The following is a 27,747-nucleotide window of genomic DNA, read 5'->3' as shown; positions in this document are numbered from 1 at the left end:
CATCTGTTTCTAGTTGTCTCAGTTGCAGTCTATAAGTCTGGGAACCCCCTGCCCTCGAAGGCTGAGTGCTGAAGTGCTCCACAAATTGATTTTAAACTTGTGAATATTGCAGTGCGAACGCAGGATGTGTGTATACTTTTGGATGTAGACGTCATTTAGCCTTCGGAAAGTTTTGAGGAGAAAGATTGCTTTGAGTTTCATGGGGGCTTCTCATTAACAATTTTACCTGACCCATCAACACTGTGATACAGTGATACTGCAAAACGAAGGCGACAGAATTTACCAATTGTAACATAAGAATCGCAATCTTCAAATCGCTCAATTCAGCCAAGACGGAAATTCGGGAACTGATCCAACTTTCTGTGGGAAATAGACAACAGGATTCTTTCAGGAGTAGGTATTCCATTTTTTTCTATATCTCAAAAAACAGGGTACAGAGCGTAGACAATGTATTTGGAGAAGTAATGTTTGCGTAACTTTAAGAATGTTTCTTTAGACAAATTTGTAAACTGCCGAAGTTTTGGTTGAGGTAGGGATTAGGTTGTAGGGTTACAGGCTGATGGGAAAGAGAGAGAGGGGCGAGGCCATGGAAAGGGTAAATGACAAGGATTAGAATTTTGAATCAGAGATGGTGGAGTCCGGTTGTGAGAGATTGGCAAGGACAGAGGTAATGGGTGGGGCATAGATCTGGACAATGTCTGGGAACTCCAGGACTGTGGCATTATTCATACAGCCCATGTGAAATGACATGTCATCCACTAATGTAGTGATCCACCACTACAGTGACAGGAGTGCTTACCATCCACAGTGTGCACTGGAATAAGTTGATACATCCACACACCTCCCAAACCACCATCCACCAGCTAGAACAGGAGAGTCAAACCCTTTTGCATGAGGGCCCACATTTCTTTTTTTCTCACTCGAGGGGCTGATAAGACAATTTTGGAAAGATAAGGTTTGGCACAACATTGAACATTAATTTTAAAAAGGAATCAATATCAAAGCAACAAATTGATCATTATAAAAAAGGCAATTGATAAGAATGGCCATTAAAAACTGGGACATAGCCGAGCTAACCAAAAAAGCATTTTTGCCTTTTAACTTAACCATAGAATTCCTACAGTACAGAAGGAGGCCAATCGGCCCATTGAGTCTACACCGATCCTCTGTAAGAGAACACTATCTAGGTCCACTCCCCCACCCCATCCACGTAACCCCACCTAGCCAGGACACTAAGGGGCAATTTAGCATTGTCAATCCACCTTACCTACACATCTTTGAACTGTGGGAGGAAATCAGACCAGCACCTGGAGGAGACTCACACAGACATGGGAAGAACGTGCAAACTCCACACAGGCAGTCACCCAAGGCCGGGTCCCTGGAGCTTTGAGGCAGCAGGGCTAACCACTATGCCATCGTTCCGCTTAAGAAACAGAGCTAGAGAGAGACAGAATTGACCCCAACTCTTGGTCATCAGGAAAGGGGAAGGGGACCGGCTTGTTTTTCGTAAAGTTTTTCGGAAGTGAGGAGGAGGGCCGATGGGTGTGTGTGTCTCGACTTACTCAGTCCCTGGGTTCTTGCTCGTACGCGTACATGCACACACTCATACACACACTGTCACTCACACTTAAACATGAACACTCTCACTCACACAGACTTACTCTCGCTCATACACAAACACACTCACTCTTGTCATGACATCCACATCAGCATATCATGGTGCAATCACACACACACTGATGGACAGGTAGTTGGACCAACCAACACACACACAACATCGCAGCCAATCACCAGTGAGAGCACACGCACTATAAAACAGGGAACACCACAGTTCCCGCTCAATCTACCAGGTGATAGCTCAGAACACAGAGCTCACAGCGCGCCACTCAGACATATACCATGTGCTGAGTGCCTCACCAAGATAGTGATAGGGCTGGGTCCACAGATTAGCTGGTGAAGCACGAACCCAAGCCAGCAGTTAGTAGTTGTCATTGTACAAGACAATAAAACAGAGTTGTACCATCTACATGCCATGTTGGATCATTTGTGCATCGGAACACCCAACACGACATGATACCAGTAGTGGAAACTAACCAGCAACTGTGAGACCTACCTGCACCCTTTCAGAAATCTGCCATCCTGCTCCATGGAAAACATCAGCCCGCCGCAGCCGCTCCGAATCGCTGGAAATCTTGGCGTCAACTGGAAGCTGTTTAAACAGCGCTTCCAGCACTTCCTAGAAGCCACAGACAGGGAGAATGCATCGGACACCAGGAAGATCGCCCTCCCCCTCTCCACGGCGGGGCAACACGCCATCCAAATCTACAACTCCCTGGCATTCGCAGAAGGCGAGGACAAGACTAAATATAAGACGGTGCTTCTAAAGTTCGAGGAACACTTCAGCGTGGAAGTCAATGAGAGCTTCGAGAGGTACCTCTTCCAGCAGCTCCTGCAGGGTAAGGATGAGCCTTTTCAATCTTACTTGACTCACCTCCGTATCCTCGCGCAGTCCTGTGGCTATGAGGCCACCTCTGACTCCATGATACAGGATCAGATAGTTTTTGGGGTCACCTCGGACATCCTACGCCAGCAGCTCCTCAAAATAAAGCGCCTCACGCTAGCGACTGCCATCGAGACTTGCGTCCTCCATGAGAACGCGACCAGCCGGTACTCCCAAATCCAGGCGGCCGAAACGTCACGGCATGGGTCCTACGAGGCAGAGCGGGTCCAGTCAATCGAGTTCCTCCCGGCCCGTGGCCCGGACGTGGGCGGCCATTTCGCGCGCTTTCCGAGGCCTCCGAGGTGTTCCTCTTTTGTACGTGCCAGAAGAGGGGACGTTGGCGCAGAAGGACGTGATGCGCAGGTGCGCTCTACGCAGGACCGCACCACGCATGCGCGGTGGCGCAACGAATGCCATGATGTCACGACATGCGGCAACTGTGGCTCCGCCCACTTAAAGCGGCAATGTCCGGCCCAAGCGCGACAATGCCTCCACTGTGGTAGGATGGGCCACTATGCTGCCTGCTGTCGAGCAGCTCAACCTGTCAACTCCCAACAATTCCGCCAGCCTCGCAGGGACATGCGGGCAATTCAGCCCCCATACACTGAGTCATATCCTGACAGTATGCAGACCAGCGATACCGAAGACAGGGAGCCCTTCCGCGTTGCGGTAATCCACAAGAACTGGATGTCTCCAAGTCGGAACCACCAGCCGCTGCCAGTGCACAGCATTGATCCGGGCGATGAGTGGTGTGCCACCCTAACGGTCAACCGATCACAGATCACATTTCGCTTGGACACTGGTGCCTCCGCCAATCTCCTCGCATGGTCAGCCTTCCAGACCTTGAAGGTTGAACCACCGATTCTGCCATCCCATTGTCAGCTGGTTGACCTCAATGGAAACGTCATCCCGGCCACGGGGTCCTGCCAGCTCAAGGTTACACACAACTCACACAAAGCCACATTGTCGTTTGAAATAGTTGGATCCTCGAAGGACTCTCTGTTAGGCGCACAGGCGTGCAAGATCCTCCACTTCGTTCAGCGGGTACACACTCTGTCTCCAGAAGGCACGTCCGATTTCCTGGATGCAGACTTTAGGGTGCAGCTCCACTCACTCCTCGTGCACAACCAGAAGGTTTTCGAGGGCATGGGCACACTGCCCGACACGTACAGAATACGGCTCAAACCGGACGCCATCCCGGTCATTCACGCACCTCGTAGAGTCCCAGCACCACTCAAGGACCGCCTCAAGCAGCAGCTGCAGGACCTGCAGGACCAAAGAGTGCTTTCCCGGGTCACGAAGCCAACGCCATGGGTCAGCTCCATGGTGTGCGTCAAGAAGCCCTCCGGCGAGCTCCGGATCTGTATCGACCCAAAAGATTTGAATAACAACATTATGAGGGAACACTACCCCATACCCAAACGAGAAGAAATCACGAGCAAAATGGCTTGGGCAAAAATATTCACCAAGCTCGATGCCTCGAAGGGTTTTTGGCAGATTCAATTGGATCAGTCCAGCAGGAAGCTGTGCACTTTCAACACTCCATTTGGCAGATACTGCTACAATAGGATGCCGTTCGGCATCACCTCGGCCTCCGAGGTGTTCCATCGCATCATGGAACAAATGATGGAGGGCATCGAAGGGGTACGCGTCTATGTAGACGACGTTATCATCTGGTCCACCACACCACGGGAGCACATTAGTCGTCTCCAGCGTGTCTTCGCACGGATACAAGATCAGGGCCTGCGCCTCAACCGAGCCAAGTTCTCTTTTGGCCAGACTGAGCTAAAGTTTTTGGGGGACCACATCTCCCAGTCGGGTGTGCGGCCGGATGCCGACAAAGTGACAGCCATCGCAGCCATGCAGCAGCCGTCAGACAAGAAGGCAGTGCTGCGCTTTCTCGGGATAGTCAACTTCCTGGGGAAGTTCATTCCTAACCTTGCCTCGCACACAACTGCTCTTCGCCACCTGGTCAAAAAGACAACGGAATTCCAGTGGCTGCCCGCACACCAGAGTGAATGGGAGGAGCTCAAGGTCAAGCTCACCACCGCCCCGGTACTGGCGTTTTTCGATACCACACGGGAAACAAAGATCTCAACTGACGACAGCCAGTCCGGCATAGGGGCGGTACTCCTGCAACGGGACAACACCGCATCATGGGCCCCGGTCGCCTATGCGTCGCGGGCCATGACCCCCACAGAATGAAATGAAATGAAATGAAAATCGCTTATTGTCACAAGTAGGCTTCAAATGAAGTTACTGTGAAAAGCCCCTAGTCGCCACATTCCGGCACCTGTTCGGGGAGGCTGTTACGGGAATCGAACCGTGCTGCTGGCCTGCCTTGGTCTGCTTTCAAAGCCAGTGATTTAGCCCTGTGCTAAACAGCCGCTATGCGCAGATTGAGAAGGAGTGCCTAGGCTTGTTGACCGGCATCGACAAATTTCACGATTATGTGTATGGTCTTCCGCAGTTCATTGTGGAGACCGACCATCACCCGCCCCCTGGTCGGCATCATTCAGAAAGACCTCAACGATATGACCCCTCGCCTCTCACGCATTCTGCTCAATCTCCGGAGGTGCGACTTCCAACTTGTCTACAGCCCGGGGAAGGACCTCATCATCGCGGATGCTCTGTCCAGGGCGGTTAACACACCGCCCGAATCGGAGGGGTTCGTTTGTCAGGTCGACGCACAAGTAGCCTTCACATCGGCCAATCTGCTGGCCACTGACGCACGTCTGGCCCACAATCGCCGTGAGACTGCGGCTGACCCCCTTCTACAGTGTGTAATGCGCCACATGACGGAAGGGTGGCTCAAGGGGCAGTGCCCACAATTTTACAATGTCCGGGACGACTTGGCCATCATTGATGGTGTCCTCTTGAAGTTGGACTGGATCGTGATCCCACACAGCATGCCGGTACCGGCTTGTCCTCGAACAACTGCACGAAGGCCATCTCGGAGTTGAAAAGTGCAGGCGGAAGGCCCGAGAGGCTGTGTACTGGCTGGGCATCAGCGACGACATCGCCAACATGGTGCTCAACTGCCCCACCTGCCAAAGGTTTCAGCCGGCGCAACCCCCTGAGACACTTCAGCCCCATGAGTTGGTCACGTCCCCCTGGGCGAAGGTGGGCATGGACCTCTTTCATGCGCTCGGCAGGGACTACATTATTCTGATTGACTACTTCTCAAACTATCCGGAGGTCATACGCCTGCACGACATAACATCATCAGCTGTCATCCGGGCGTGCAAAGAAACCTTTGCTCGCCATGGAATTCCGCTCACCGTCATGTCTGACAATGGGTCTTGCTTTGCGAGCCAAGAATGGTCTTCCTTTGCCACTTCATCCAACTTCACGCACGTGACGTCCAGTCCCTTGCATCCCCAGTCGAATGGCAAGGCGGAAAAGGGCATCCACATTGTGAAGCGGCTCCTCTGCAAGGCTGCCTGTGCCAGATCTGACTTCTGTTTAGCCCTGCCGGCCTATCGCTCGGCCCCACTGTCCACGGGCCTCTCGTCAGCCCAGCTGTTGATGGGTCGCACCCTCAGGACCACTGTGCCATCCATTCATGTTCCTGACCCCGACCATGCTCCAGCACTGCGAAGGATGCAACAGTGTGCTCAGCAGAAGGTGGCACATGACGCTCGGGCGACTGATCTTCCTGCTCTGGCGCCTGGAGACAACGTCTGCATACACCTACCGGAGGGTGGCTGGTCGCCAACCACCAAAGTTCTCCACCACGTGGATCCCCGCTCATTCCTGGTTTGCATGCCTGATGGCTCCATTCGCCGCCGTAATCAGCGGGCCCTTCGTCTGGTTCCACACTCGCTACGAGATCATGCATCGGTGCCACGCCCTCCTGTTGTCCCTGATGTCGACTTCATTGAGCTTCCTGCCACTCTGCCTCTTCCTTTCTCGGCCGTGGCCAGGCCCATTCTTCAGCCGGTGGATCCTGACCCACCCTTGAGGCGGTCAACCCAAATTTGTCGCCCACCTGAGAGTCTTGACATATGAGCCTGTTAGCACATTGGACTCACTGAATTGTTTTACAGTACTGTTAATGTGTTTCCTTCTTGTCGTTCATTGTTCCAGAAGTTTTCTCTCGTCGTTTGCTGATTGCATTTGTTCTGTTATTGATACAACCTCGTTGCTCTGTTGCACCTGACTTCTTCCTCTGTATATAGTTTAGCCTCATGTACATGTTGTAAATATTGCACACACATACTCAGATGCACTCAGTACACATTTCTATTTATTAGCATGTAGGCACATATCCTTGTGAAAGGGGGGGATGTCATGATATCCACATCAGCATATCATGGTGCAATCACACACACACTGATGGACAGGTAGTTGGACCAACCAACACACACACAACATCGCAGCCAATCACCAGTGAGAGCACACACACTATAAAACAGGGAACACCACAGTTCCCGCTCATTCTACCAGGAGATAGCTCAGAACACAGAGCTCACAGCGTGCCACTCAGACATAGACCATGTGCTGAGTGCCTCGCCAAGATAGTGATAGGGCTGGGTCCACAGGTTAGCTGGTGAAGCATGGACCTAAGCCAGCAGTTAGTAGTTGTCATTGTACAAGACAATAAAACAGAGTTGTACCATCTACAGCCGTGTTGGATCATTTGTGCATCGGAACACCCAACACAACTCTCTCACACACACTCACTCACAAACATACTCACTATCACTCACACTCATCCACTCACACTCGCTCACACACAAATGCACCCATTTTTACTCACTCATACACAAACACTCCCACTTTCAATCACTCATACACACAGATACAGAAACACACTCATTCTCACTTATACACATACTCATTCTCACAAATGCACTCACTCTTACTCACATACATGACACACTCACTCACATACAAACATACTCACTCTCACTTATACGCACACTCATTCTCACACACACAAACGCTCACTCTCACTTGCAACCACTGTCACATGCATGCACACACTCATTCTCACACGCACGCACACAATCACTCACACGTAGACGCATGCACACACTCATACACACTCACTCATACATGCACACACACACACACTTACTCACTGATGCACTCACTCATACACATACACTCACTCACATACACACACACTCTCACTCATACAGGCACACATTCTATACGGACACACTCAATCATTATGTTCAGCAATGGGATTAACACAGGGTCCAGAGGCTGTTGGTGCTGCTGCCAGGGTTAAGTGCAAGGTGTGATTGGCTCACTTCCCAGCAGGTCCGAATGACACGAGAGCAATTAACCCACTCCTATCAATCTACCACATGAGCATGTTTGAACCCTTCTCTTTTTCGGTTTTACATTTTCGTGTCATCGTCGCCACGTCTGGAATGGAAAAGGAAGAAGAGATTAAACAAACACTTATCTCAGAGCATTTTCAGAAAAATGTAAGATTGTGCCCTTAGATCAGTTATCACCCAAACGGAAATAGTAAACCGGAAATTGTTGCAAGGTTTTCACTCACTGCTTTCATATATCTAGGCTACAGAGAGTGAGCAGGACAATGTGTACAGACCCAGTGCATCAACACGTGCACTGTGCAAATGACCAGCAGTCATGTAGAGTTGAGGGAGTCGGTACCGGTGGTTGGGGCACTGAGAACAACAGTCAGCATAGAACATAGGACAATCACTGGGGTCGACCGCATAATAAAAAAGGAGGGGACAACGTACTTCTGTGGAGGTTACTGAAATTTCCATGACTTGGCAGAGACTGGCACTGAACAAAAGCTAGTGCAGCGACATAGTTAAAGTGCACAGAATAATATAATAATAATAATCTTTATTGTCACAAGTAGGCTCACATTAACACTGCAATGAAGCTACTGTGAAAAGCCAATAGTCGCCACATTCCGGCGCATGTTCAGGTAAACTGAGGAAGAATTCAGAATGCCCAAATTACCTAACAGCAGTCTTTCGGGACTTGTGGGAGGAAACCCGAGCACCGGAGGAAACCCAAGCAGGCACAGCGAGAACGTGCAGACTCCGCATCGGACAATAATGTGGATTACCAGTATTAAAGGATACAGAATGGTGTGGAATGATAGTGTGAAAGGAGACAGAATGGTGTGGAGCAACAGTGTTAAAGGCCACAGAATGGTGTAGAGTGACAGTGTTAAAGGATACAGAATGGTGTGGAGTGACAACGTGAAAGGATACAGAATGGTGTGCAGTGAGTGTTAAACGATACAGAATGGTGTGGAGCGACAGTGTTAAAGGATAGAAAATGGTGTGGAGTGACAGTGTTAAAGGATACAGAATGGTGTAGAGTGACAGTGTTAAGGAATACAGAATGGTGTAGAGTGACAGTGTTAAAGGATACAGAATGGTGTGGAGTAAGTGTTAAAGAATACAGAATGGTGTGGAGTGACAGTGTTAAAGGATACAGAATGGTGTGCAGTGAGTGTTAAACGATACAGAATGGTGTGCAGTGAGTGTTAAACGATACAGAATGGTGTGGAGTGACAGTGTTAAAAGGATACAGAATGGTGTAGAGTGACAGTGTTAAACGATACAGAATGGTGTGCAGTGAGTGTTAAACGATAGAGAATGGTGTGGAGTGACAGTGTTAAAAGGATACAGAACGGTGTAGAGTGACAGTGTTAAAGGATACAGAATGGTTTAGAGTGACAGTGTTAAAGGATACAGAATGGTGTGGAGTGACAGTGTTAAAGGATAGAGAATGGTGTAGAGTGACAGTGTTAAACGATACAGAATGGTGTGCAGTGAGTGTTAAACGATAGAGAATGGTGTGGAGTGACAGTGTTAAAAGGATACAGAATGGTGTAGAGTGACAGTGTTAAAGGATACAGAATGGTGTAGAGTGACAGTGTTAAAGGATACAGAATGGTGTGGAGTGACAGTGTTAAAGGATAGAGAATGGTGTGGAGTGACAGTGTTAAAGGATATAGAATGGTGTGGAGTGAGTGTTAAACGATACAGAATGGTGTGCAGTGAGTGTTAAACGATGCGAAATGGTGTGGAGTGTTAAACGATACAGAATGCTGAGGAGTGACAACGTGAAAGTATACAGAATGGTGTGCAGTGAGTGTTAAACAATACAGAATGGTGTGGAGTGACAGTGTTAAAAGGATACAGAACGGTGTAGAGTGACAGTGTTAAAGGATACAGAATGGTTTAGAGTGACAGTGTTAAAGGAGACAGAATGGTGTGGAGTGACAGTGTTAAAGGATAGAGAATGGTGTAGAGTGACAGTGTTAAACGATACAGAATGGTGTGCAGTGAGTGTTAAACAATACAGAATGGTGTGGAGTGACAGTGTTAAAAGGATACAGAACGGTGTAGAGTGACAGTGTTAAAGGATACAGAATGGTTTAGAGTGACAGTGTTAAAGGAGACAGAATGGTGTGGAGTGACAGTGTTAAAGGATAGAGAATGGTGTAGAGTGACAGTGTTAAACGATACAGAATGGTGTGCAGTGAGTGTTAAACGATAGAGAATGGTGTGGAGTGACAGTGTTAAAAGGATACAGAATGGTGTAGAGTGACAGTGTTAAAGGATACAGAATGGTGTAGAGTGACAGTGTTAAAGGATACAGAATGGTGTGGAGTGACAGTGTTAAAGGATAGAGAATGGTGTGGAGTGACAGTGTTAAAGGATATAGAATGGTGTGGAGTGAGTGTTAAACGATACAGAATGGTGTGCAGTGAGTGTTAAACGATGCGAAATGGTGTGGAGTGTTAAACGATACAGAATGCTGTGGAGTGACAACGTGAAAGTATACAGAATGGTGTGCAGTGAGTGTTAAACAATACAGAATGGTGTGGAGTGACAGTGTTAAAGGGTACAGAATGGTGCGGAGTGAGTGTTAAACGATACAGAATGGTGTGGAGTGACAGTGTTAAAGGATAGAGAATGGTGTGGAGTGACAGTGTTAAACGATACAGAATGGTGTGGAGTGACAGTGTTAAAGGATACAGAATGGTGTGGAGTGACAGTGTTAAAGGGTACAGAATGGTGCGGAGTGAGTGTTAAACGATACAGAATGCTGAGGAGTGACAACGTGAAAGTATACAGAATGGTGTGCAGTGAGTGTTAAACAATACAGAATGGTGTGGAGTGACAGTGTTAAAGGATAGAGAATGGTGTGGAGTGACAGTGTTAAACGATACAGAATGGTGTGGAGTGACAGTGTTAAAGGATACAGAATGGTGTGGAGTGACAGTGTTAAAGGGTACAGAATGGTGCGGAGTGAGTGTTAAACGATACAGAATGGTGTGGAGTGACAACGTGAAAGGATACAGAATGGTGTGCAGTGAGTGTTAAAGGATAGAGAATGGTGTGGAGTGACAGTGTTAAAGGGCACAGAATGGTGTGGAGTGACAGTGTTAAAGGATAGAGAATGGTGTGGAGTGACAGTGTTAAAGGATAGAGAATGGTGTGGAGTGACAGTGTTAAAGGATACAGAATGGTGTGGAGTGACAGTGTTAAAGGGTGCAGAATGGTGTGGAGTGACAGTGTTAAAGGGTACAGAATGGTGTGGAGTGACAGTGTTAAAGGGTAGAGAATGGTGTGGAGTGACAGTGTTAAACGATACAGAATAGTGTGGAGTGACAGTGTTAAAGGATAGAGAATGGTGTGGAGTGACAGTGTTAAAGGGTAGAGAATGGTGCGGATTGACAGTGTTAAACAACACAGAATAGTGTGGAGTGACAGTGTTAAACGATACAGAATGGTGCGGAGTGAGTGTTAAACGATACAGAATGGTGTGGAGTGACAACGTGAAAGGATACAGAATGGTGTGCAGTGAGTGTTAAACGATAGAGAATGGTGTGGAGTGACAGTGTTAAAGGTTACAGAATGGTGTGGAGTGACAGTGTTAAACGATACAGAATGGTGTAGAGTGACAGTGTTAAAGGGTACAGAATGGTGCGGAGTGAGTGTTAAAGGATACAGAATGGTGTGGAGTGACAACGTGAAAGGATACAGAATGGTGTGCAGTGAGTGTTAAACGATAGAGAATGGTGTGGAGAGACAGTGTTAAAGGGTACAGAATGGTGTGGAGCGACAGTGTTAAAGGATAGAGAATGGTGTGGAGTGACAGTGTTAAAGGATAGAGAATGGTGTGGAGTGACAGTGCTAAAGGATACAGAATGGTGTGGAGTGAGTGTTAAAGGGTACAGAATGGCGTGGAGTGACAGTGTTAAAGGACACAGAATGGTGTGGAGTGACAGTGTTAAAGGATACAGAATGGTGTGGAGTGAGCGTTAAAGGATACAGAATGGTGTGGAGTGACAGTGTTAAAGGATACAGAATGGTGTGGAGTAAGTGTTTAAGAATACAGAATGGTGTGGAGTGACAGTGTTAAAGGATACAGAATGGTGTGCAGTGAGTGTTAAACGATACAGAATGGTGTGCAGTGAGTGTTAAACGATACAGAATGGTGTGGAGTGACAGTGTTAAAAGGATACAGAATGGTGTAGAGTGACAGTGTTAAAGGATACAGAATGGTGTAGAGTGACAGTGTTAAAGGATACAGAATGGTGTGGAGTGACAGTGTTAAAGGATAGAGAATGGTGTGGAGTGACAGTGTTAAAGGATAGAGAATGGTGTAGAGTGACAGTGTTAAAGGATACAGAATGGTGTAGAGTGACAGTGTTAAACGATACAGAATGGTGTGGAGTGACAGTGTTAAAGGATACAGAATGGTGTAGAGTGACAGTGTTAAAGGATACAGAATGGTGTGGAGTGACAGTGTTAAAGGATAGAGAATGGTGTGGAGTGACAGTGTTAAAGGATAGAGAATGGTGTAGAGTGACAGTGTTAAAGGATACAGAATGGTGTAGAGTGACAGTGTTAAACGATACAGAATGGTGTGGAGTGACAGTGTTAAAGGATACAGAATGGTGTGGAGTGACAGTGTTAAAAGGATACAGAACGGTGTAGAGTGACAGTGTTAAAGGATACAGAATGGTTTAGAGTGACAGTGTTAAAGGAGACAGAATGGTGTGGAGTGACAGTGTTAAAGGATAGAGAATGGTGTAGAGTGACAGTGTTAAACGATACAGAATGGTGTGCAGTGAGTGTTAAACGATAGAGAATGGTGTGGAGTGACAGTGTTAAAAGGATACAGAATGGTGTAGAGTGACAGTGTTAAAGGATACAGAATGGTGTAGAGTGACAGTGTTAAAGGATACAGAATGGTGTGGAGTGACAGTGTTAAAGGATACAGAATGGTGTAGAGTGACAGTGTTAAACGATACAGAATGGTGTGGAGTGACAGTGTTAAAGGATAGAGAATGGTGTGGAGTGACAGTGTTAAAGGATAGAGAATGGGGTAGAGTGACAGTGTTAAAGGATACAGAATGGTGTAGAGTGACAGTGTTAAACGATACAGAATGGTGTGGAGTGACAGTGTTAAAGGATACAGAATGGTGTAGAGTGACAGTGTTAAAGGATACAGAATGGTGTGGAGTGACAGTGTTAAAGGATAGAGAATGGTGTGGAGTGACAGTGTTAAAGGATAGAGAATGGTGTAGAGTGACAGTGTTAAAGGATACAGAATGGTGTAGAGTGACAGTGTTAAACGATACAGAATGGTGTGGAGTGACAGTGTTAAAGGATACAGAATGGTGTGGAGTGACAGTGTTAAAAGGATACAGAACGGTGTAGAGTGACAGTGTTAAAGGATACAGAATGGTTTAGAGTGACAGTGTTAAAGGAGACAGAATGGTGTGGAGTGACAGTGTTAAAGGATAGAGAATGGTGTAGAGTGACAGTGTTAAACGATACAGAATGGTGTGCAGTGAGTGTTAAACGATAGAGAATGGTGTGGAGTGACAGTGTTAAAGGATAGAGAATGGTGTAGAGTGACAGTGTTAAAGGATACAGAATGGTGTAGAGTGACAGTGTTAAACGATGCAGAATGGTGTGGAGTGACAGTGTTAAAGGATACAGAATGGTGTAGAGTGACAGTGTTAAACGATACAGAATGGTGTAGAGTGACAGTGTTAAAGGATACAGAATGGTGTGGAGTAAGTAAGTGAGTGTTAAACGATACAGAATGGTGTGGAGTGACAGTGTTAAAAGGATACAGAATGGTGTAGAGTGACAGTGTTAAACGATACAGAATGGTGTGCAGTGAGTGTTAAACGATAGAGAATGGTGTGGAGTGACAGTGTTAAATTGGGGTAGATTGGGGGAGACTATTGGCAGACAAAGGGACGGCTGGTAAATGGGAGGCTTTTAAAAATGTGTTAACCAGGGTGCAGGGTAAGCACATTCCCTTTAGAGTGAAGGGCAAGGCTGGTAGAAGTAGGGAACCCTGGATGACTCGAGATATTGAGACTCTGGTCAAAAAGAAGAAGGAGGCATATGACGTACATAAGCAACTGGGATCAACTAGATCCCTTGAAGAGTATAGAGATTGTCGAAATAGAGTTAAGAGGGAAATCAGGAGGGCAAAAAGGGGACATGAAATTGCTTTGGCAAATAATGCAAGGGAGAATCCAAAGAGATTCTACAGATACATAAAGGGGAAAAGAGTAACTAGGGACAGAGTAGGGCCTCTTAAGGATCAACAAGGGCATTTATGTGCAGAGCCACAAGAGTTGGGTGAGATCCTGAATGAATATTTCTCATCGGTATTCACGGTGGAGAAAGGCATGGATGTTAGGAAACGAAGGGAAATAAATAGTGATGTCTTGAGAAGTGTGCATATTACAGAGGAGGAGGTGCTGGAAGTCTTAAAGCGCATCAAGGTAGATAAATCCCCGGGACCTGATGAAATGTATCCCAGGATGTTGTGGGAGGCTAGGGAGGAAATTGCGGGTCCCCTAACCGAGATATTTGAATCATCGGCAGCCACAGGTGAGGTGCCTGAAGATTGGAGAGTGGCGAATGTTGTGCCCTTGTTTAAGAAGGGCAGCAGGGAAAAGCCTGGGAACTACAGACCGGTGAGCCTAACGTCTGTAGTAGGTAAGTTGCTAGAAGGTATTCTGAGAGACAGGATCTACAAGCATTTAGAGAGGCAAGGACTGATTCGGGGCAGTCAGCATGGCTTTGTGCGTGGAAAATCATGTCTCACAAATTTGATTGAGTTTTTTGAGGGAGTGACCAAGAAGGTAGATGAGGGTAGTGCAGTAGACGTTGTCTACATGGACTTTAGCAAAGCCTTTGACAAGGTACCGCATGGTAGGTTGTTGCAGAAGGTTAAAGCTCACGGGATCCAGGGTGAGGTTGCCAATTGGATTCAAAATTGGCTGGACGACAGAAGGCAGAGGGTGGTTGTAGAGGGTTGTTTTTCAAACTGGAGGCCTGTGACCAGTGGTGTGCCTCAGGGATCGGTGCTGGGTCCACTGTTATTTGTGATTTATATTAATGATTTGGATGAGAATTTAGGAGGCATGGTTAGTAAGTTTGCAGATGACACCAAGATTGGTGGCATAGTGGATAGTGAAGAAGGTTATCTAGGATTGCAACGGGATCTTGATCAATTAGGCCAGTGGGCCGACGAATGGCAGATGGAGTTTAATTTAGATAAATGTGAGGTGATGCATTTTGGCAGATCGAATCAGGCCAGGACCTACTCAGTTAATGTATAGCGTTGGGGAGAGTTATAGAACAAAGAGATCTAGGAGTACAGGTTCATAGCTCCTTGAAGGTGGAGTCGCAGGTGGACAGGGTGGTGAAGAAGGCATTCGGCATGCTTGGTTTCATTGGTCAGAACATTGAATATAGGAGTTGGGACGTCTTGTTGAAGTTGTACAAGACATTGGTACGGCCACACTTGGAATACTGTGTGCAGTTCTGGTCACCCTATTATAGAAAGGATATTATTAAACTAGAAAGAGTGCAGGAAAGATTTACTAGGATGTTGCCGGGACTTGATGGTTTGAGTTATAAGGAGAGGCTGGATAGACTGGGACTTTTTTCCCTGGAGCGTAGGAGGCTTAGGGGTGATCTTATAGAGGTCTATAAAATAATGAGGGGCATAGATAAGGTAGATAGTCAACATCTTTTCCCAAAGGTAGGGGAGTCTAAAACTAGAGGGCATAGGTTTAAGGTGAGAGGGGAGAGATTCAGAAGGGCCCAGAGGGGCAATTTCTTCACTCAGAGGGTAGTGAGTGTCTGGAATGGGCTGCCAGAGGTAGTAGTAGAAGCGGGTACAATTGTGTCTTTCAAAAAGCATTTAGATGGTTACATGGGTAAGATGGGTATAGAGGGTTATGGGCCAAGTGCGGGCAACTGGGACTAGCTTAATGGTAAAAAACTGGGCGGCATGGACTGGTTGGGCCGAAGGGCCTGTTTCCATGCTGTAAACTTCTATGATTCTATGATTCTAAGTGTTAAAGAATACAGAATGGTGTGGAGTGACAGTGTTAAAGGATATAGAATGGTGTGGAGTGAGTGTTAAACGATACAGAATGGTGTGCAGTGAGTGTTAAACGATGCGAAATGGTGTGGAGTGTTAAACGATACAGAATGCTGTGGAGTGACAACGTGAAAGTATACAGAATGGTGTGCAGTGAGTGTTAAACAATACAGAATGGTGTGGAGTGACAGTGTTAAAGGATAGAGAATGGTGTGGAGTGACAGTGTTAAACGATAGAGAATGGTGTGGAGTGACAGTGTTAAAGGGTACAGAATGGTGTGGAGTGACAGTGTTAAACGATACAGAATGGTGTGGAGTGACAGTGTTAAAGGGTACAGAATGGTGCGGAGTGAGTGTTAAACGATACAGAATGGTGTGGAGTGACAGTGTTAAAGGGTACAGAATGGTGCGGAGTGAGTGTTAAACGATACAGAATGGTGTGGAGTGACAACGTGAAAGGATACAGAATGGTGTGCAGTGAGTGTTAAACGATAGAGAATGGTGTGGAGTGACAGTGTTAAAGGGTACAGAATGGTGTGGAGTGACAGTGTTAAAGGATAGAGAATGGTGTGGAGTGACAGTGTTAAAGGATAGAGAATGGTGTGGAGTGACAGTGTTAAAGGATACAGAATGGTGTGGAGTGACAGTGTTAAAGGGTGCAGAATGGTGTGGAGTGACAGTGTTAAAGGGCACAGAATGGTGTGGAGTGACAGTTTTAAAGGATCGAGAATGGTGTGGAATGAAAGTGTTAAAGGGTGCAGAATGGTGTGGAGTGACAGTGTTAAAGGGTACAGAATGGTGTGGAGTGACAGTGTTAAAGGGTAGAGAATGGTGTGGAGTGACAGTGTTAAACGATACAGAATAGTGTGGAGTGACAGTGTTAAAGGATAGAGAATGGTGTGGAGTGACAGTGTTAAAGGGTAGAGAATGGTGCGGATTGACAGTGTTAAACAACACAGAATAGTGTGGAGTGACAGTGTTAAACGATACAGAATGGTGCGGAGTGAGTGTTAAACGATACAGAATGGTGTGGAGTGACAACGTGAAAGGATACAGAATGGTGTGCAGTGAGTGTTAAACGATAGAGAATGGTGTGGAGTGACAGTGTTAAAGGTTACAGAATGGTGTGGAGTGACAGTGTTAAACGATACAGAATGGTGTAGAGTGACAGTGTTAAAGGGTACAGAATGGTGCGGAGTGAGTGTTAAAGGATACAGAATGGTGTGGAGTGACAACGTGAAAGGATACAGAATGGTGTGCAGTGAGTGTTAAACGATAGAGAATGGTGTGGAGAGACAGTGTTAAAGGGTACAGAATGGTGTGGAGCGACAGTGTTAAAGGATAGAGAATGGTGTGGAGTGACAGTGTTAAAGGATAGAGAATGGTGTGGAGTGACAGTGCTAAAGGATACAGAATGGTGTGGAGTGAGTGTTAAAGGGTACAGAATGGCGTGGAGTGACAGTGTTAAAGGACACAGAATGGTGTGGAGTGACAGTGTTAAAGGATACAGAATGGTGTGGAGTGAGCGTTAAAGGATACAGAATGGTGTGGAGTGACAGTGTTAAAGGATACAGAATGGTGTGGAGTGACAGTGTTAAAGGGTACAGAATGGTGCGGAGTGAGTGTTAAAGGGTACAGAATGGTGTGGAGTGCCAATGTTAAACGATACGGAATGGTGTGGAGTGACAGTGTTAAAGGATACAGAATGGTGTGGAGTGAGCGTTATAGGGTACAGAATGGTGTGGTGTGACAGTGTTAAACGATACAGAATGGTGTGGAGTGACAGTGTTAAAGGGTACAGAATGGTGTGGAGTGACAGTGTTAAACGATACAGAATGGTGCGGAGTGAGTGTTAAACGATACAGAATGGTGTGGAGTGACAACGTGAAAGGATACAGAATGGTGTGCAGTGAGTGTTAAACGATAGAGAATGGTGTGGAGTGACAGTGTTAAAGGGTACAGAATGGTGTGGAGTGACAGTGTTAAAGGATAGAGAATGGTGTGGAGTGACAGTGTTAAAGGATACAGAATGGTGTGGAGTGACAGTGTTAAAGGATACAGAATGGTGTGGAGTGAGTGTTAAAGGGTACAGAATGGTGTGGAGTGACAGTGTTAAAGGATACAGAATGGTGTGGAGTGACAGTGTTAAAGGATACAGAATGGTGTGGAGTGAGCGTTAAAGGATACAGAATGGTGTGGAGTGACAGTGTTCAAGGATACAGAATGGTGTGGAGTGAGCGTTAAAGGGTACAGAATGGTGTGGAGTGAGCATTAAAGGATACAGAATGGTGTGGAGTGACAGTGTTAAAGGGTACAGAATGGTGTGGAGTGAGCGTTAAAGGATACACAATGGTGTGGAGTGACAGTGTTAAAGGATACAGAATGGTGTGGAGTGACAGTGTTAAAGGATACAGAATGGTGTGGAGTGACAGTGTTAAAGGATACAGAATGGTGTGGAGTGAGTGTTAAAGGGTACAGAATGGTGTGGAGTGACAGTGTTAAAGGATACAGAATGGTGTGGAGTGACAGTGTTAAAGGATACAGAATGGTGTGGAGTGAGCGTTAAAGGATACAGAATGGTGTGGAGTGACAGTGTTCAAGGATACAGAATGGTGTGGAGTGAGCGTTAAAGGGTACAGAATGGTGTGGAGTGAGCATTAAAGGATACAGAATGGTGTGGAGTGACAGTGTTAAAGGGTACAGAATGGTGTGGAGTGAGCGTTAAAGGATACACAATGGTGTGGAGTGACAGTTTTAAAGGATACAGAATGGTGTGGAGTGACAGTGTTAAAGGATACAGAATGGTGTGGAATGACAGTGTTAAAGGGTACAGAATAGTGTGGAGTGAGCGTTAAAGGATACAGAATGGTGTGGAGTGAGCGTTAAAGGATACAGAATGGTGTGGAGTGAGTGTTAAAGGATACAGAATGGTGTGGAGTGAGTGTTAAAGGGTACAGAATGGTGCGGAGTGAGCGTTAAAGGGTACAGAATTGTGTGGAGTGAGCGTTAAAGGATACAGAATGGTGTGGAGTGAGCGTTAAAGGATACAGAATGGTGTGGAGTGAGCATTAAAGGATACAGAATGGTGTGGAGTGACAGTGTTAAAGGATACAGAATGGTGTGGAGTGAGCGTTAAAGGATACAGAATGGTGTGGAGTGAGCGTTAAAGGATACAGAATGCCAGGTTTATGAGAAAGCTGTTGCATGTTCATGTTGAAGTGGAAGCATGGTTAGCCAATATTAATGGAAAGGCTCATTGTGTCAGTTTTAAAGGCAGCGTGAGGATTGGCAGAATTTGTGCTGAAAAGAGTTAACAGACCCAGCGTTAAAGAATGGGAAGTGAGTGTGCGGAAGAGAGAGTGGCAGCTTGATAAGATACGTATGGGGATTGTTGGAACTTTATCAGATTGAACCAGATTGAAAAGGGGGAAGAACGATAGGTCAAAATAAGGACGATAAAGAAAGAAGAGAAATGGATGGGGATTGAATAAGTGAATGAATGTCACAGGTTTGCTCTTGGCCATCTTCTTGTTTTCAGATGGCAAGTTTGTTCTTGACCAGCCAGGATGTGATGGGGATTGTGAGTGGGTGGAGGGGAACAGGGGATGAGTCAGGTTTTTCCTGAAATTTTTTAGTGTCGTTTTCTCGCTGTCTCAGTTGCAATCTATCAGTCTGATACTACCCTTCACTATGGGGCGGGGGTGCTAAAGTATTTTGAGGAATTTCCTTCTGTCAAATCCACAAGTTTGCAAAGTTTGTAGAACAAAAAGAAGATGTCCCTATATTTCTGGTGCAGATATCCCTTTGCCTCTCTAATAAGATACAAAGATAAAGCTTGCTTTGGGTTTCATGCGGGTTCCTCATTTGCAATACGATTAGAAGCATAAAAACTTGTGAATGCGATACGTTGCAAAACAAAGTTACCAACTGTAATATAAGTAAAGGATCACAATCTTCAAATCGCCCAATTCAGCCAAGGTATTCCATTTTATTCTGCATCTTGAAAAACCGGGAAGGAAATGAAGTGGAGGGCACAAAGGGGCAGAGAGAAGACAAAGTCAATGGAGAAACAATGTTTGAGTGACTTTAAAAAAGTTTTTTTCTCGACGTTTTTAAACTGCAGAAGCATCAATTTTCTCCTAAGCCAATCAAGGGAAAGTGTCTGGGTAAAGTTGTACAACTGCAGTTTTACAACTCGCCTGATTATGTCCTCTATTAAAGTCAATGAAGGCAGGCACTGGGATTTAGGCTGAGAGAGATGGGCAAAGACAGGTGGAGTTCAGTGAGAGGGAGGAATGGGGAGCAGAACTATGGATGAGTAATCCAGGCTTATGGCATTAACCAGGACATGCTTGATCTGGCATGTCAATCATTAACCTGATGCATCATGGCAGTTGTGTGTATCATCCACGGGGTGAAGTGCAATAATTTAGTAAGTCTTCTTCGACTGCAACTTCCAACCATCAACAATAACAACTGGAAGGACAATGGCACCAGGTGCATGGTAACACCACAACCTGTAAGCTCCCCTCAAAGCCACACATCATCCTGGCAGGGAAATATTGCTGTTCCTTCACTGATGGGAGTCGCGCTTCTGGAACTCTTTCCCTGACTTCGCTGTGGGTGTACCTATACCACATGGACTGTTGCAGTTCAAGAAAGTAATCACTGTAGTGATATCATGGTTGTGTTGTAATTGGAGACTAGATACAGGGCTGTTAGCGGATGAGGAGATTTGTGAGCAAGTGAGAGAGGCCATTGGGGGGTACATAAAGATCAATGACACAGGAGAGATTGCGGCTGGGGTGGTTTGGGAGGCACTGAAAGCGGTTATTAGAGGGGAATGTATTTCGATTCGAGCCCACAGGGATAAAACTGTGTGGTCGTTGCTGGACAGGTTGGTAGGAGAAATCTTACAGATGGACAGGAGATATTCGGATATCTCAAATGAGGAGCTCCTGAAGGAGCGTCAGAGACTTCAAATGGAGTTTGGCTCCTTTCCACTGGTAAGACGCAGGGTCAGCTGAGGAGGGTAAAAGGGGCAATATATGAGCATGGGGAGAAAGCTAGCAGGATGCTGGTGCATCAGCTGAGGAAACAGGAGGCCTATGTCATAGGGAAAATAAAGGATATGAGGGGGAAGATGGTGACGGACCCAGGGGCAGTGAATGAAGTCTTCCGGGAATTTTATAGCCAGCTATACGAGGCGGAACCCCCTGTTGGGGAGGAGGGCATGAATCAATTCCTGGGGAGGCTAGAGTTCCCGAAGGTAAATGAGGAATTGGTGGAGGCCCTGGGGGGCCCGATTGGGCTTGGGGAGGTGATAGATGGACTGGGGGCGATGCAATCAGGTAAAGCCCCGGGACCTGACGGATTCCCAGTGGAATTTCATAAGAAGTTCTCTGGGTTACTGGGGCCGCTCCTGGTTAAGGCTTTTAATGAGTCCAAGGAGTTGGGAGTACTCCCCCCAATGTTATCACAGGCATTTTATTGGCAAAGGTCCTGGCCACTCGAATAGAGGATTGTGTCCCGGAGATAATTGGGGAGGATCAGACAAGATTTGTGAAGGGCAAGCACCTGACATCAAGATTAGACAGCTTCTTAATGTAATTATGATGCCAGCGGAGGGGCGCGAGGCTAACGCGGAGAAGGCTTTCGACCGGGTGGAGTGCAAGTATCTATGGGATATTTTAGGCAGGTTTGGGTTTGGGCAGGGATTTGTGTAGTGGGGTCCGGTTATTGTACCGGGCCCCGGTGGCAAACGTAAGAACTACCCGAGTTTGGTCGGAATACTTTAGTCTATGTCGGGGGACAAGGCAGGGACGCCCGCTCTCCCCATTACTGTTTGCCCCGGCCATAGAACCCTAAGCAATGGCCCTGAGAGCAGCGAATGCCTGGCGGGGTATAGTGAGGGGGGGTGGAACACAGGGTCTCTCTCTATGCGGACGATTTGCTGCTTTATGTCACAGACCTGGTGGGGGAATGACCGGAATCATGGAGGTAATAGGAGAATTTGGGCGATTTTCAGGCAATAAGTTAAATATGGGAAAGAGCGAGATGTTCGTGGTCCAGGCACGGGGGCAAGAAAGGAGACTGAAGGAGCTACCTTTTAAAGTGGTTGGGAGGAGTTTTAGGTATCTGGGGATCCAAGTGGCCAAGGTTTGGGGGAAGCTTCACAAGTTAAATTTGGGCAAAGCAGGGGATCAAATGAGAAGCGAGTTCCATAATTGGGACATGCTGGTGGGGAGGGTTCAGGCGGTGAAGATGATGGTCCATCCGAGACTGCTTTTCTTTTATCAATGTCTCCTGACTTTTGTCCCAAAGGCTTTTTTCAGAATTATGAATGCGGCAATATTGAGGTTTATATGGGCGAGTACAACCCCAAGAGTAAGGAGGGCACTCCTGGAACGCAGAGAAGGGGGCTTGGCTCTCCTGAGCTTTATTAACTATTACTGGGCTGCCAACATATCGATGGTCAGGAAGTGGGTAGTGGGGGAGGGGTTGGTTAGGGAGCGGATGGAGACAGCATCCTGCAAAGGTACGAGTTTGGAGGCTTTACTGACGGCGCCCCTGCTGGTCTCGCCGGCTTGGTACTCTACATGTCTGGTGGTGGTGGCAGCCCTAAGGGTGTGGGGGCAATGGAGGCAGCATATGAGACTGGAGGGGGCGTCGGTGTGGTCACCGATCTGTGACAATCACCGGTTTGTCTCGGGGGGCTGGATGGGGGCTTTAAGGTATGGCAGCGGGCAGGGATTGAGAGGTTTGGGATCTATTCATCCAGGAGGGCTTTCTGACCTTGGAGACATTAGAGGAGTTTGATTTGCCGGGTGGGAACGGGTTTCGGTACCTTGAAGTGTGGGACTTTGTACGGAGGCAGGTCCCAAGCTTTCCTCATCTCCCCCTGAGGGGACTACAGGATAAAGTGCTGTCAAAAACATGGGTTGGAGGTAGTAAGGTTTCGGAGATATACAGGGAATTGTTAGAGTGGGAAGGGGCCCCTATCAGAGAGGTGAAGAGGAAGTGGGAAGAGGAGCTAGGAGGGAAGCTGGAAACTGAACTGAGGGAAAAAGCCTTGAAAAGGGTAAATGCATCCTCGTCCTGGGCTAGACTTAGCTTAATTCAGTTCAAGGTAGTCCACGGGGCCCACATAACGGTAGCCCGATGAGTAGGTTCTTTGAGGACGTGGAGGACAGATATGGACGATGTGGGGGTAGTCCGGACAATCATGTTCATATGATTTGGACATGTCTGAAACTGAGGGAATTCTGGCAGGGATTTGCGGATGTTATGTCAGAAGTCCTGGAAGGCAGGGTAACTCAGAGTCCAGAATTGACAATATTTGGGGCGTCGGAGGATCCGGGGGCAAGGGTGGGGGGGTGGGGGAGGCCGATATCCTGGCCTTCTCCTCCATGGTGGCCCGGAGACGGATCTTGCTGAGATGGAGGGACTCGGAGCCCCCGAAATCAGGAGTGTGGGTCAGCGATATGGTAGGGTTTCTCAGTCTGGAGAAAATCAAGTTCGCTCTGAAAGGATCAATACAGGGATTCGCCCGGAGTTGGCAGCCGTTCACCGATTTCTTTAACAAAAATTGAAAGTCAGCAGTGAGGGGGGTAAAGGAAAAGGTGGGGGGTGGGGAGGAAAACAGGAGGCTGGGTAATGTTAAATAAGGACAGGGAGCTTCGTAACTGGGGACAGGGCGGGAGAAGTGGGGGACATGGTTCATTGTTCTTTTAGGGGTATTTTATGCCTCGACCCACGCGGTTGTTTTAGAAATGTCAACATGTTAAATTGTGGAAATTACAAATGCTTCAATAAAGTATTTTCAGGAAAAAAAATGGTTGTGTCGTAATTCACCATTAGGAGTCTCATTAGTATATTAGTGAATGTTAGAGTCAAGTGACCTCAGACTGACTGGAGACCTGGGAAAGAGGTTGCTAGTGCATGTTCATACTGTTATTCATCTGTTGTTTTGTGTATAGTTGATTCCAGTATATGTTAGTAAATCGTTTATAGCTTTAGCTACAGTGTTCTTGTAATATAAATAAGGCCATCTGACAAGAACATTACGCTCACCACTACCTTCAGGGGCAATTTGGAATGGGAAATAAATACTGAGCTCATCGGTTATGTTCACATCTGAGAATGAATATTGAAAAAGGTTGCATAACTGGGAGGTTAAGAGAATAATGTAGAGGGTGATAGGGATTCAAACCTCCCAACAGATAGCTGGTAGGATCAAGTCCCACTTCGTAAAAAACGAAATGGTATGAAGGAAAGGACAAGTGGACAGGACAGATTGGATTTGGATCTTTCAGATAACTGACGTAAAAAAAAAAAAAAATGGTCTCCTTCTGTTCTTTAAAGTTCCACTACTATACTGTTTCATAACTTCTCTGTTTCCTCTCTAGGGAGACGAGTTTCAGAAAAGAAGATTTAAATCGACAATGATCATAAAATATTAGCTACCACACCTGTGAAAATATTTGAAGAAAAGTTCCAGTATTGTTTTCCATGATGACCAACTGTACTGTTAACCACAGAATCCATCAGTTCCTGTTTCCTCCTGTCTACATTGCTGTCTTCATAATCGGCCTCCCAACTAATCTCCTGTCCCTGTATCACAGCTACCTACAGATCAAACAAAAGAATGAGCTGGGGGTCTATCTCTGCAATCTGACCATCTCAGACATGCTGTACCTCATTTCCTTGCCCTTCTGGGTTCAGTATATGCTGCTGCACGATGACTGGGTCCACTCTCGGGCACTCTGCATACTCAGCGGTCTGCTCCTCTACCAGAATATCTACATCAGCATTGGCTTCCTCTGCTTCATCTCCATTAATCGTTGTCTTGCTGTTGCCTACCCTCTGAAATTTAAATTCTTACACACCAGGAGGGCTGCAGTGATCATAAGTGCTCTCATTTGGCTCAAGGAGATACCTGCCTGCGGCTTTTACATCCAGTCCCAGGTTCTCAGTGTAGACAAGGAGAATGACACCTTGTGTTTTGAACAATATCCCATGCAGACAGAGGACAGATATTTAAACAGTTACAAGCTCTTGTTTGGGTTCCTCCTCCCTTTGATTTTATTTCTCTTTGCTTACAAGAAAGTTTTGACCGTTGTCCATATGGTCCGCGGGCTTCAACATGAGCAAAAATTGAGAATAAAAAAATTGGTTTCTGCGTCAATCATAATTTTCCTGTTTTGTTTTGCTCCTTATCACCTTTTCCTGTTGGTTCGGGCCATATTTGAGCATGACTGTAAATTTGTTAACAGTGTTTTTGAGGTTTATCATATTGGTGTTCTGTTGACATGTTTAAACTGTGTGGCTGATCCCATCTTGTACTGCTTCATATCTCCGAGCTCAAAGGGCTGGTTAGGCAGATTTCTGGATCCTATTACAAAACTCCTTCCTTGCAGAAAGACAGAGGCAATTGAGGCCTCAGAAATACAGGTCAAATCAAGACTTATGCATAAAACTGAATTAGCATGTTAAGCTTTCCAGGGTGTGGAGGATAATAGTCCTACTTAATGGGTGATGTATCGGGAGTCATCAGGACACCTTGCATAACCTTGATTTATGTTTCCTCTCGAATAAGAAGTTACAGGGTGACCTGATTCATGTGTTTGAAACATATTTAGTAGGGCATATAGAGAGAAAGTATTTCCCTTGATGAGGAGATGAAGAACAAGGGCACAAGTGTTAAAATTAGCGTGAGGCCAGTTCCACACAGCAGGTAGTGGAAATCAGAAATTCTCATGCCTGACAGCGTATAAATGCTGGATGTCAACGGGTGTTTTTTTACACTGGTACTGAAAGCTTTGTGTTAGGTAAACAAATCAAGAGATATGGTGGTAAGGTAGGTGATGCAATTGAATGATGGAGTAGGTTTGAAGTGGTGAATGGTCTCTTCTTGTTCTCTTATCCAACATTACAGAATTTGTACATGTATGTTAGGGTTTGTCACCTATTTTGTAAATCCTCATTTTGCTCTTTAAAAATATCACCTTGCTTCCACATTTTTCTCTCTTTCCAGAAGGAAAGAATTTTGATTTATGTAATACTTTTACAACTTCAAGTCTTCACAACTTTACAGCCAAAGATGTACTTTTGAAATTGATGGGGTCCTTCCTGTTTATTTCCCCTTTCTTATATTATTGATGTTACATTTTTGGAAAACAGCCTGCACCTTTAATTCAAACAGCAAACTCCAAAAGGTTGTGCTGGTTTAAATTTGTGTTGTAGACTGGTTGGCCCCAAGGACAACTGGGACTCAGTTTGATTGCTTTGGCTGGTGGCCAATGAATTGGTTCAAGGGGCTGTGCTCTGCCTGGTAGCAGGTGGTGATTGGATCTTATGCCAGTAGGATGGTTCAGAGACCTAAGGAGGTTTCAGTTTTGATTCTGGCTGCACTATGGAGACCCAGATAATCGCTCCAGAAAACCTTCTGTGAGACCCGTCTCTCTCCAGAAAGATCCAGCCAACTCTCTCCAGAAAGCCTGCTGTGAGGCTTGTCTCTCCCTGGAGAAAGATCCAGCTAACTTGCTCCAGAAAGCCTGCTGTGAGGCTTGTCTCTACCTGCAGAAAGTCCCAGCTAACTATCCCCAGAAAGTCTACTGAGAGGGCTGTGTTTTGGTCCAGTAGCCCGTGGAGTGTTGGATTCCTGAAGCTACAGAGGCCTGCAGACAAACCACGAACCGAACGCAGAGTTTGACGAAACAAACATTCTGTGGTGACTGGACTTCAAATCCACAGGAAAGACTGTAACAAACTGCAAGCCAAATACTTTAATCTGCAAGTTTACTGTGAAGAAGGTATGCTAAAAACCATAATCTGAAACAAATACTTTCTTCCTTTCACCTATGATCTTTACCCCTTCTCACCCCTGTGTTTTCTGTGCTATTTGTGTGTAGAGGGTGGGTAAGTGGGGGTTAGGTATTAGTTAATAGTTACCCAACTGTATCTGCTGTGTATTTCATTATAGTTGTTGTTATAAATAAACAGTAATTGTGTTTACATTTACAAACCTTGTGACTGTAATTATTGGGCAGTTAACGGCCAAAGGGTTTGGGTATTTTTATAAGAATTATTGGTTAATTATTTTAAAGTACTTTTATTGACACTTTTCAAATTTTATACATATACAATAAACAAACCCCTGAATCCCCCCCCCCCCCCACTGTGCGGCCCGACAGAAAGACTCCCCCTCCCCGAGATCCCCCCTCCTCATCTAACAATTAATGGTGACCAACTTTTGAAAGTACACAATAAATGGCTGCCATCTCCAGTAGAACCATTCAATTGCTCCCCCTCACGGTGTACTTAACTTACTCGAGGTACAAAAATTCCATAAGATACCCCAGTCATATTGAGGCACTGAGTATATAAGCTGACCTGCACCCCAGCAGCCTGCTCATCCTGGATTTGATAAAATGGGCCCTATGCACTACCTTCAACTGTATCAGCCCTAACCTTGCACATGATGATGTTGCATTCACCTTACACAGAGCCTCACATCACACCATATCCTCCATCTCCGACCACACTTCCCCCACTTAGCTTTCACCCCCTCCACAGACACTGCCTCTTCCGCAACAATCCTACCATAAATCCCCAAAATGCTCCCCTCCTCGCTCCTGCTAGCGACAAAATCTTCCCCGAGGAAGGAGGCACCAAAGGAAATGTCAGAAAGACCTTTTTTGTGAACTTGCGAACCTGTAGGTACCTAAAACCATCCGTCTGTGAAAGCCCAAATTTCTCCAATAACTCCTCCATGCTCGCAAATCACTCCTCTAAAAAGAAGCCTCTCATCCTTCCACCCCATTCTCCTCCCATCCCTTAAAAATAGCATCCAGCCTTGC

General features: G+C 46.3%; 1 protein-coding gene across 2 annotated transcripts; it reads left to right on the top strand.

The window, feature by feature from the left end:
• Positions 1 to 26,865, top strand: LOC140405567 (ovarian cancer G-protein coupled receptor 1-like). 2 transcript variants are annotated; one of them, XM_072494132.1, is made up of 2 exons: positions 1 to 397; positions 24,295 to 26,865. In XM_072494132.1, the coding sequence occupies exon 2, from the start codon at positions 24,398 to 24,400 to the stop codon at positions 25,379 to 25,381; it is 984 nt and encodes a 327-aa protein (XP_072350233.1). In that variant the 5' UTR covers positions 1 to 397; positions 24,295 to 24,397; the 3' UTR covers positions 25,382 to 26,865. The 2 variants fall into 2 exon arrangements, with proteins under 2 accessions (XP_072350233.1, XP_072350229.1); XM_072494128.1 differs by having other exon boundaries at positions 2 to 393.
• Positions 26,866 to 27,747: the final 882 nt, after the last annotated feature.

Source organism: Scyliorhinus torazame, chromosome 2 (assembly GCF_047496885.1).
Source record: "Scyliorhinus torazame isolate Kashiwa2021f chromosome 2, sScyTor2.1, whole genome shotgun sequence".
NCBI classification, from domain to species: domain Eukaryota; kingdom Metazoa; phylum Chordata; class Chondrichthyes; order Carcharhiniformes; family Scyliorhinidae; genus Scyliorhinus; species Scyliorhinus torazame.
The sequence above is the reverse complement of the archived record's forward strand: the minus strand, read 5'-3'. Positions and strand labels throughout refer to the sequence as shown.